The sequence below is a fragment of the Propithecus coquereli genome, unplaced genomic scaffold (assembly GCF_000956105.1).
Source record: "Propithecus coquereli isolate 6110/MARCELLA unplaced genomic scaffold, Pcoq_1.0 Scaffold6, whole genome shotgun sequence".
NCBI classification, from domain to species: Eukaryota; Metazoa; Chordata; class Mammalia; order Primates; family Indriidae; genus Propithecus; species Propithecus coquereli.
In genome coordinates this window covers 11,283,344-11,293,825 of record NW_012151951.1, presented here as the reverse complement: position 1 = coordinate 11,293,825, position 10,482 = coordinate 11,283,344, and the positions used below count along the sequence as shown (strand labels likewise).

Sequence of the window (10,482 nt, the reverse complement as noted above, 5' to 3'; positions counted from 1 at the left end):
CAAAGAAAAAAATTTATTTTAGAATTTACTACTAAGAAAAATTTTGCTTTCTTTGAGGAATAGGTACTTTTATTTCTCTTAGGAAAAAATCTGTAAATGACTATATCTTCTTTTCACTTTGATAGCCAGTAAGCTTAAAGCCAAATCTGAAGCTCTCAGGCCCTTATTGCCTGCATATTTGTGTTCCTTTTTCACCCAAGAATTGTCTTCTACTCTTATGTGTATTTTCTGATTTAACTCTTTCTTACTATTTATATTTTACAATTTTGGGGGTATTATTCTCCTTTAAAACTACTTCAACTCTTTGTGGAAAGAGGTACAGCATACTCAACCAAACAAAAATAAAGCATAAACACCATAGCCTCATAATGCATGAATCATGCACTGTAGGTGCATTCCCAGCATGCCACCGTAATTGCTCTTTTGGTGTAAAACTTAGTCAGATGGAGCAAGAAAACCAGATGGCACAGGAAAGCTCTCTCTGTGCAAGAAGAAGCAGATGAGGAGAGTGCAAAGACCTAAGGCCTTCCCTGAATTAGCAGAGCACAGTTAAGGCAACTGTGCCAGGAGCAGAAGAGCAAGCTGCTGGGAAGTTATGCACAGGCTTAAGGCTAAGGTTTTTATTTTTTTTATATATGAATGTTTTTCCCTAAAGTAATTCAGCCTTTTCATAACCTTCAGTCTCTCCATTGTTCTATTTTCCCAGCTCATAAGACCTCTTTGCTGCTTCATTTATCTGCCTCCTGAACTTGGATCTCACAATCAGCGTTTTCAACGATGACCTCTCTGACCGCGACAACGCTTACATGCATTTGATCCACCATTCTAATCTCCAACCTGGGGCATTTATTCATATCGTCTACTTTTCCTCCTCTTGGGTTGAAAAGCACTGCTGACTGTGAGTCTACCATAAACTCCCTCACTGCTAATTATTGATCCTTTTATTCATCCCTTGACTATCATATGAGCACTACCAACTGTTCTAAACCTTTCCCACACTGCAGTGTCTAATGTACTGCTCTTTCCCTGATGTCTCATCTGCTACATTACAGAATGAATTAAATCTATCCTATTTCAACAAACTCATCTTTCTTCTATTCCACCACAAAGTGCCTCTGTAGCCATATTCTTGGCACGATCTCTAATTCTCACTGTGACTGCACTGACGCACATCTTCTCAAAGGGGGAATTCCTCTTTTCTACACTAACCAATCCCTCTGTGCTCTTGATCCCATTGCCTTCAACTGTCTCTTCTTTCCTGCCTAGATTCTTTTCTGTTCTAGCTTCTTCAAACACCAAGACCACAAACAAAACCATGACACAATACTGAAGCCTATAGACCCTATCCCTCAATTCCTTCCTTCCACCTTGAAAACCTCAAAAGGTAGTTTTATAATACTTTTCTCCCTTTTCTCATCACCCACGGGTCCTTAACCTCTTGGAATCTGGTTGTAGCTCCCAGTTTAGTGAAAAGTACTTCCTTCAAAGTGATTGGTGATCTCTTAATGACCAAATACCCCCACTTCACTCCAAGCTCCTTTGATTAATTAGAACAGAAACCATCCTTATTTCTCAAGATACTCTTCTACTTCATCAATTCCTTTCTTCCACCTGCCTTTTAAATGAAGGCATAACCAAAACACTTCTTAGTCTTCTTCACTCTGAAATCTCATTATTAATTACAGCTTCACTCATCACTTCTATGCAGGTAATTCTCAAATCTATACCCCTATTGCTAAATCCTCCTTTTTTGAGAGAGGAAAGATTTATTGAGGTATAATTTACATACAATAAAATGCAACTTCTTAGGTGGTTACTTAGATGAGATCTGATAATTGTATACTCTGTACAACCACCATTCAAAACAAAAATAAACATTTCCATCATTCAAAATAGTCCCCTCTTGCCCCTTTCCGGTCAATTCTCCCCACTCCCTAGAGGCAACCACTTTCCAACTTTTATTACCAACTGTTTTAGAAGAACACAAAATGGAACCATATACAGTATGTACTCTTTTGTGTCTAGCTTATTTTGCCCAGCACAATGTCTATAAGATTTATCCATGTTGTAGTATGTATAAATGGTTCACTCCCTTTTTACTGTTGAGTCATCTTCCATTGTATTACAACCACAATTCGTTTTGGATATAGTCTCCTGTTGCTGGACATTTGTGTTGCCCCTGCTTTGGATGATTGTGAGGAAAGACTGCTATGAACGTTCTTGTACAAATAGTTTTATGGACATTTGTTTTCATTTTCTTGGGAAAATACCTAGGAATGAAATTGTTGTTTAATTGGGTAGATGTATGTTTAACTTTATAAGAAACTGCCAAACAGTTCTCCCAAGTGGTTGTACCATTTTACATTCCCACCAGCAATGTATGAGAGTTCTAGTTGCTTCACAGCTGCACTAACACTTTGCATTGTCAGTTTTTTCAATTTTAATCATTCTAGTTGATGTGAAATGTTATTTCACTGTGGTGTTTAATTTGCATTTCTCTGATGACTAATAATGTTGAGTAATTTTTCATGTGCTTATTGGCCATTTGTATATCTTTTTTGAAGTGTCTGGTTTCAGTCTTTTGCTCGTTATTAAATTGGGTTGTCTATCTTTTTATTGTTGAATTTAAGTTCTCTTTTGAATTGCGTTTGCTTCCATACCTTCAACTGTGAACTGCCCATATCAAACTAAATGTCCTGATATTACCTCCAAAGGCACACTTAAAATCTGTCAGTTTTTACTCTGAAAACAGACCTAGGTGTTATCATCAACCACATCACCAATATTCTTCAATCATGTTTGTTTTAAAGCCTGACTCTTGGTGTTCACTTCTTGAGAGTCATTAGGAAGTTTTGAGAGGTGACAGAGTATAATTATTAACAGCACAGGCTCTGGAACTACCTAGTTCAAATCCAGACTCTGTCACTTATTTGCTGTGTGACTTTGGACAAATTACTGAATCTTTCAGTGCCTATCTTATAAGGTTTTTGTGAGGTATAAATAAATAAATCGAGTACTTTAAATAGTACACAACAAAAAGAGAGTGCTCAATAAGCATCAGTAGTTGTTATTTTTACAATTGGAAATGCCTCTTTCTTAACATCTTTTTCATGATTCTGACAACTAACATCTTAATCCAGGCTCTCAGCCTCTTATGTCTAAACAATTAAAATGGTCTCCTAAATGGCCTCTTTCCTCCTCCTCTAATTCAGACTACACACCACTTCCAGATTTATCTTCCTAAAAAAATGTCCTCACACACATCATTGCCTTCTGGCTCACAAATGGCCACTGTAACAAATAATCTTAACCCCTTATCCTAACACTCAAGGTTTCCCATCACTGATCCTTACATAGCTCTCTAACATTTGCCTCTTACATATAGGGGTAGGGGAATAATTCAAAAGGGATTCAAAAAGATTGCGCCTAAAATACAAGAAAAATCCAGAAAGAGCAATACGAGCATGTGACTTAGGGAAATGGAGATAAGTCCAAACTAATCAGCTAAAAGAAATGAAAATGGTTGCCTTTGAGGAGGAAAGGGGTGGGGATGGCAGGAGGATGGGACACATTATTTTCTCTAACAAACCTTGCAGAATTATTTGACTCCTTAAACTAATAGTAGTACACATTTAATTTTTATATAATAAATACTTGTGAGATAGAAAGATACAGCCCAAGAGACACAAACAGGAAGGCAGGCAGGTTTATTAACTGAAGCAGATAGTATAATCTGCAATTTGGTTGTCCATACCTAAGGATAATAAATAGACCTATGCAAGGAATAGTTGAGCACATCCATTCACTTAGAGGAGCTACTCTATTGGCAGATTGAGGAATTTGGATTTTATCCAGTAAACAATAGGAAGGTGAGTGAAGGTTACTAAACACAGTTGTGATATAACACAAATAATATTTTAGGAAGATTAAACAGGAATTATATAGAAATGCACTTGACTGGAGAAGAAAGAGGGTATGGTAAAACATGAGGGATTCACTAATTGAGACATGAAGTGATGAAAGCCTAGATCAGGGTGATGACTGGGGAAACAGAAGGATTTAATTTCAAGTCGTTTTGCAAGAACACAGAGTATGATTTGCTAGCCAACTAAATACAAAACTAAGAGAATGGAAAAAAATAGAGAACACAACACCCTCCGGCACAGAGTAGGAATACTTGTAAAGCTAAATAAAGAGTGAGTCCAAAGTTATAAACCTGAAAGACAAATCTTAATATATAATTCAAAATATTGAGTTTACTACTCTTTATGTGGTTCTTTTCATCTAAATCTCCAATCAACTTAAAACATTTTTGGTTCAATTCACTTAAAATCTTACATAAGTCCCCTCTTACCTGCAGGGGATATACTCTAAGAAACCGTGGATAGTACCAAAACCTATATATAGTACACTATGTTTTCTCCTGTACATACATACATACCTATGATAAAGTTTAATTTGTAAATTAGGCACAGTAAGAGATTAACAATAACTTATAGTAAAATAGAAAAATTATAACAATATATTGTTATAAAAGTTATATGAATGTGGTGTCTTTTTCTTCCTCACAAAATATCTTGATATTTTCAGGCCATGGGTGACCTCAGATAACTGAAATTGCTAAAAATGAAACTGTAGATAAGGGGGACTAATGTACATAATTTTCACTACTTGATTAATGCTATTTGGACTCCATCTTCTCATTTCTGTTTTAATATCCTCATGAGCTCCATGTCAGAAACTGGCTGGCTACCACACTGTTTTTTGCCTGAATCTACCTGAATCTACAATATGTCTTCTCTTCCCTTCAACAATTTTTTACCCATTTAGACTTCTGTTTTCTGCCAGGATTCCTTTCCCTTCCACCTTCTTTGTTTGATTCCTTATCCTAACCCTTCTTGGTCACTAATCTCTTTCTTTTCTACCTCTACCTCAACATGATGTCCAACTCTTCCCACCCCCACTGACCACACTGAAAAATAAAGCAGAGTTGTTCTGAGTGAGAGCGTGTGTTATCTGAGTGTGTACATATCAAGACAGCTCTGAAGCATGGAGCAGTACAAAGAGAACCTTCCTTATAAGGAGAAATTAAGAGCAAGGGATATTTAAGGGCCAACGGTAATAAAGTACAGGAGCTACCCTGAAAATCAATTCTTTTACTGAAAACTGTTGGCATGCCATTACTTCATTTTCAAAATTACTTTTTTCTAATTAATGGTCATTATAGAAAACTCATAAAATAGAGATAAACAGTATGACTATGTTTATGACTTACGAATATAATTTTGGAAATAGTATAAAATGGAACAGTTAGGAGATGATCACATAATACAGACAAGGAAGAGTGAGGACCTTGACTTGAGGCAAAGAGTGGGTATGCAGAGATGACAACTTCTTTGAGAAATATTTAGGAAGCAGAATAGGCAGGATTTAAAACCTCATCTAAAGAGGGGGAAGGGAAAAGGAATCAATACTGACACCAACCTTCCCAGCTCAGATGACTCTGTAAATGATGAAGCCAAGTAAGGGAAAAGGGAGAAATAGTTTTTGTGAGAAAAGGCAATAAGTTCTGTTGGGCTACAAGCTGCATGACAAAGTCAAAGTAAATAAAAATAAATTGGCTTAAATGATCTCCAAATCCCCTTTACACTCAGATTCTTCCATTCTAAATTAGTGAAGACTATCCACAGATTTCATCATCTTTTTAAATTAAATTCTATCATTCATTATCTTCAATGTTCAAGAAATTAACTGTACCAAAAAGTGGAAAATAAGATGACTAGCATTTACTGTCCAACTATCAGATTCTATCAGATTTTTCTTTCCAGAACTTATATTGCACAGTTATCCTAGATATTTTACATTAAAAATAAACTTTATACATTCAAAATCCCCAAATTATGCTTCAATTTATGTAAACAATACTATCCAAAGCTGTTTCAAAGTTCTTAGCAAGAAATAGCAATCTAGACTATCCCATTTCCATACAAATGACACCTAACATGTAACAGTCATTTCTAGTTTACTCATAAAACTACAGCCCAAACCTTTACAAATATTCCATTGGATAGACTTAAAAATCCTTCTCTTGACCCAGTGTCCCTACCAACTACCTTCCATTTCTTTTCTCCCTTTTTGCAGCAGAACTCCTTGAAAGAATTATCTATTTTACTCTCTCCATTTTTCTTCTCTTCTTTGCTCCTTAAGCCCCCTTGATCTGGCTTTTGGCCAAGTCACTCTGCCAAAATTGCTCTTACCAACCACCAAATACAAAGGTCAATTGTCATTCTTCATCGTTCTTGATCTATCAGCATCATTTCTAATAGATATTCACTCTATCCTGAAAACACCTGGTTCTCTTGTTTTCCAGTACACCACACTCTCTTAGTTTTCTTCCTTCTATGTCTCCCTTGCTGGTCTCTCTCCTCTCTTCCCAAACTTTTAATGTTCCAGTGCCTCAGGGGTCGGACTTTGGTCTCTTCTATAATTATACTTACTACTTAGGTGGTCTCCACCTGTCAAGAAATCCTATTGATTCTACTTCCAAAACACATTCTGAGTATGACCACTTATGACTACCCGCGCTGCCACTGCCCCGGTGTGGGCCATCGTCATCTCTCACTTGCACTACCGCGGCAGCCTCCTACCTGGTCTCCTTGTTTCCACCCTTTCCCATTTTCAACACAGCAGCCAGAGTGATGCTTTTAAAATGTTAAATTAGATGTAGTCACTTCTCTGCTGAAACCCTGCTGAAAATGGCTCCCTGATAGTATTCAAGGTAAGAGCCAGTCCTTACAATAGCCTACAAAGCCCCCAAATCTGTCCCACTGCTGCCTCCCACCTACCTTTTGGACCTCATCTCCTACTCTTTTTCCTCCTTGCTTTTCCCTCTTGCTTGCTTCTCTTAAGCCATACTGGCCTCCCTGCTATCCCATGAACACACCAAGCACAGGGCCTTTGCATTTATTCTTCCCTCTCCCTGGATAACCCCCTTTCTCCCACATCTATATGACCATGCTTTCCAGTCTTTGCTCAAATGCCAGTGAGGCCTTCTTGATCATTGCAATATTGTTATCAACTCTCCCACCTCCTATCCCCCCTTCTTGCTTTATTATTTCTATAGTACTTATCACCATTTAATAAACTACATAATTCACTTATTTTGTTTGTCTCTCTCCCAAACTAGAATGTAAGTCCATGAGAGTAGGGATTTTTGCCTGTTTTCTTCATTATAGTTTTCTTACCACATAGAACAGTATGTTACACATGGTTGGTTTTCAATAAATGTTTTTTGAAAGACTGAGTGAATGAATGAATGAATAAGTGCATATAAGAAAGAATAGGAAAGAAAGAAAAAAAAAAGAAGAAGAGAAAAGAAAGGGAAAGAAAGGAAAGGAAGAAACTTGTCCAAAGTAAGGAATAATTAATATGGTATAGCCAGCATTGTAAACAAGATCTGCTTGGCTTCAAAGCCCGTATCATTCTATTACAGCATGAGTTAAGACGCTACTAGTTGAAACAAATACCTTAAGAATTAAAAGAAGTTCATTAAGCAGTAGCACAAAAAAATAAGTAAAAAAAGACTAGTATTTCAGTCTATCTTTCCTGAAATACAGTGAGCTCAGTCAGAACTATTTATTTAGAATTCAACTGCAAATAGTACATTTTTTCCAAAGCTATGGAAGTATATACACTCTCTTTAAAATACTTAAAGTTAACAATAATTTTGAGAGGATTGGAGAATTCTGCTTTTGGCTAAGATGGAGTAACAGGGACCCAATTTACCTTCCTGCCTGAAACAACCTCCTCACCCCAATTACAACAAAACATAAAATATCTGAGATAATGGTTTATAAGACACTGGATATCTGGCAAAGAAGCAGAGCAGTCCCTGAGAAACAAGCCAAAAATGAGGTGAGACCCATGAATGCCCCAACTTATGCCTTGAGAGAATTTCTAGGCCACAGCATAGGGAGGGGAAACCCAGGCAGGGCCCAGCAATGTCCTTGAGTTGAGGAGAGAGCTGAAAGTCTGGGGAGAACAAGATAGAGATCACAAGACAGGGTACCAGAGAAGAGAGAACTACAAACAGAACTCTAACAATCTGCAGAGGAAGAATGCTAAACATTCAGGAGAGTCTTGATTGGCACATGTGAGAGAAAACTACCTGAGGCCAGAGAAAGAACCATCTGAGAGACAGAGAACAAACAATGCCTGGTGCTTACATAGAGCCAGGAATAGTGCCTGTTCCTACCGGTCAGGCTAGAAAATCCTCAATTCATGGGGCATTGGGCAGAGTACTCAGAAGTGGTAAATAATTAGACCCAGACTAAGCAATGCTCTAATCATAAAGGCAAGACCCAAATGGATCAAATTGTTTCCAAGTAACTTAACTGCATCCCAGAACAAATTTCAAGACAACTTAAAGTAACACAAAATATGTGGTGCTCAAGGTAAAAGTGGCAATGTTTGGCATCCAATCAAACACTACCAGGCATGTAAAGAAGCATGAAAATATGACTAAAACTGAGGAGAAACACCAACCAATCAAAACTGACCCAGAACTGACAGAGACACCAGAATTAACAAACATTGACATTAAAAGTTATTATAACTGTATTCCAGATGTTCAAAAAGCTAAGTAAAAACATGGAAGGTATAAAAAAGGTCCTAGTCAAGTTTATAGAGAAGAAAACTACAATGGCTAAGATGAAAAATACACTGAATGGGATTAATGGCAAATTAGACATCACAGAAGAAAAGATAGTGAATTTGAAGACAGAGAAATAGCCATTAACCAAAATGAAACACAGAGAGAAAAAGGAATTTTTAAAAACAAAAGAAGGGGGTTGGGGGGGGGCGGTGGCTCACATCTGTAATCCTAGCACTCTGGGAGGCTGAGGCAGGTGGATTGTTTGAGCTCAGGAGTTCGAGAGCAGCCTGAGCAAGAGTGAGACCCTGTCTCTACTAAAATTAGAAAGAAATTAATCGGACAACTAAAAATATACAGAAAAAACTAGCCGGGCATGGTGGCGCATGCCTGTAGTCCCAGCTACCTGGGAGGCTAAGGTAGAAGGATCGCTTAAGCCCAGGAGTTTGAGGTTGCTGTGAACTAGGCTGACACCACGGCACTCTAGCCCAGGCAAAAGAGTGAGATTCTGTCTCAAAAAAAAAACAAAACAAAACAGATGCCTGTAATCCTAGCACTTTGGGAGGCCGAGGTGGGTGGATTGTTTGAGCTCAGGAGTTTGAGACCAGCCTGAGCAAGAGCGAGATCCCATCTCTAGTAAAAATAGAAAGAAATTAATTGGACAACTAAAAATATATAGAAAAAATTAGCCGGGCATGGTGGTGCATGCCTGTAGTCCCAGCTACTTGGGAGGCTGAGGCAGGAGGATCGCTTGAGCCCAGGAGTCTGAGGTTGCTGTGAGCTAGGCTGACGCCATGACACTCTAGCCCGGGCAACACAGTGAGACTCTGTCTCAAAAAAACAAAAACAAAACACATGGCTTATGCTTAAAATGGGTACGACTTATTTTACAAAAATTATCTTAAAGTTGATTTTTTAAAAAATGGCTCATTTATTTTATCTGATAAAACAAACTAAAAAAAAAAAAGATTTGTCTCTAGGTATTACAAAGTATGCTATTGAGTAATAGATCACTTCAGCTTTTGTATGTCATAAAACAGTGGTCCCCAACTCTTTTGGCACCAGGGACTGGTTTCACGGAAGACAATTATTCCATGGACCAGCACGTCAGTTCATCAGGCATTAGATAAATTCTCATAAGGAGCGAAACCTAGATCCCTCGCATGCGCAGTTTACAGTAGGGTTTGAGCTCTATGAAAATCTAAAGCCATAGCTGATCTGACAGGAGGCGGAGCTCAGGTGGTAATGGAGCAGCTATAAATACAAGTGAAGCTCCATCCCTTCCACCCCCCCTCAACCTCCTGCTGTGTGGCCTGGTACTGGTCCCAGGGGTTGGGGACTGCAGTCATAAAACATAAACAGTATGTTTTTTAAATAAGCAAAACTGCCATATCCTCATTAATGGTACTACCACCAAAATGCAGCATGTTTAAGCAAACGTAAATGTACAATTGCAAACTTTTAAAATAAATAACTTGCAGTCTGAGAGACAACTTAAAATTAAGCTACTAGTTTCTGATTTCAAAATTTTTAATTTAAAGATAATACAGAAAAATGGATATACTCAGCTTAATAAAAGCATATATTTATCTTTCTTTTACAGATTAGAAAAACATGAAAGGCAAAATCATGATGCAAAACAGCGTACTGAATATGAAATGCATGCAGGAGGTGTAAGACTAAATCATACCTGATAAAGTTTGATTATATGAGGGTGGTCTAACATTTTCATTATTTGTACTTCTCGGTAGATTTTCTCAAGGTTCACTGCATCCAGCTGAGATTTATCTATTATTTTTATCGCCACCTGCATCCCAGAACACAAATAAATA

The 10,482-nt window shown here is 37.6% G+C and overlaps 1 protein-coding gene across 1 annotated transcript in view; it reads right to left on the bottom strand.

The window, feature by feature from the left end:
- The window catches only part of SIK2 (salt-inducible kinase 2), a 140,773-nt gene that overhangs the window by 101,352 nt on the left and 28,939 nt on the right, over positions 1-10,482 (bottom strand). Inside the window, exons 2-3 of the mRNA XM_012659203.1 lie at positions 10,341-10,457; positions 4,692-4,699 (exon numbers count right to left, since the gene is read on the bottom strand). Of these exons, the coding sequence (XP_012514657.1) occupies positions 4,692-4,699; positions 10,341-10,457 (125 nt within the window). The remainder of the gene's footprint in view (positions 1-4,691; positions 4,700-10,340; positions 10,458-10,482) is intronic.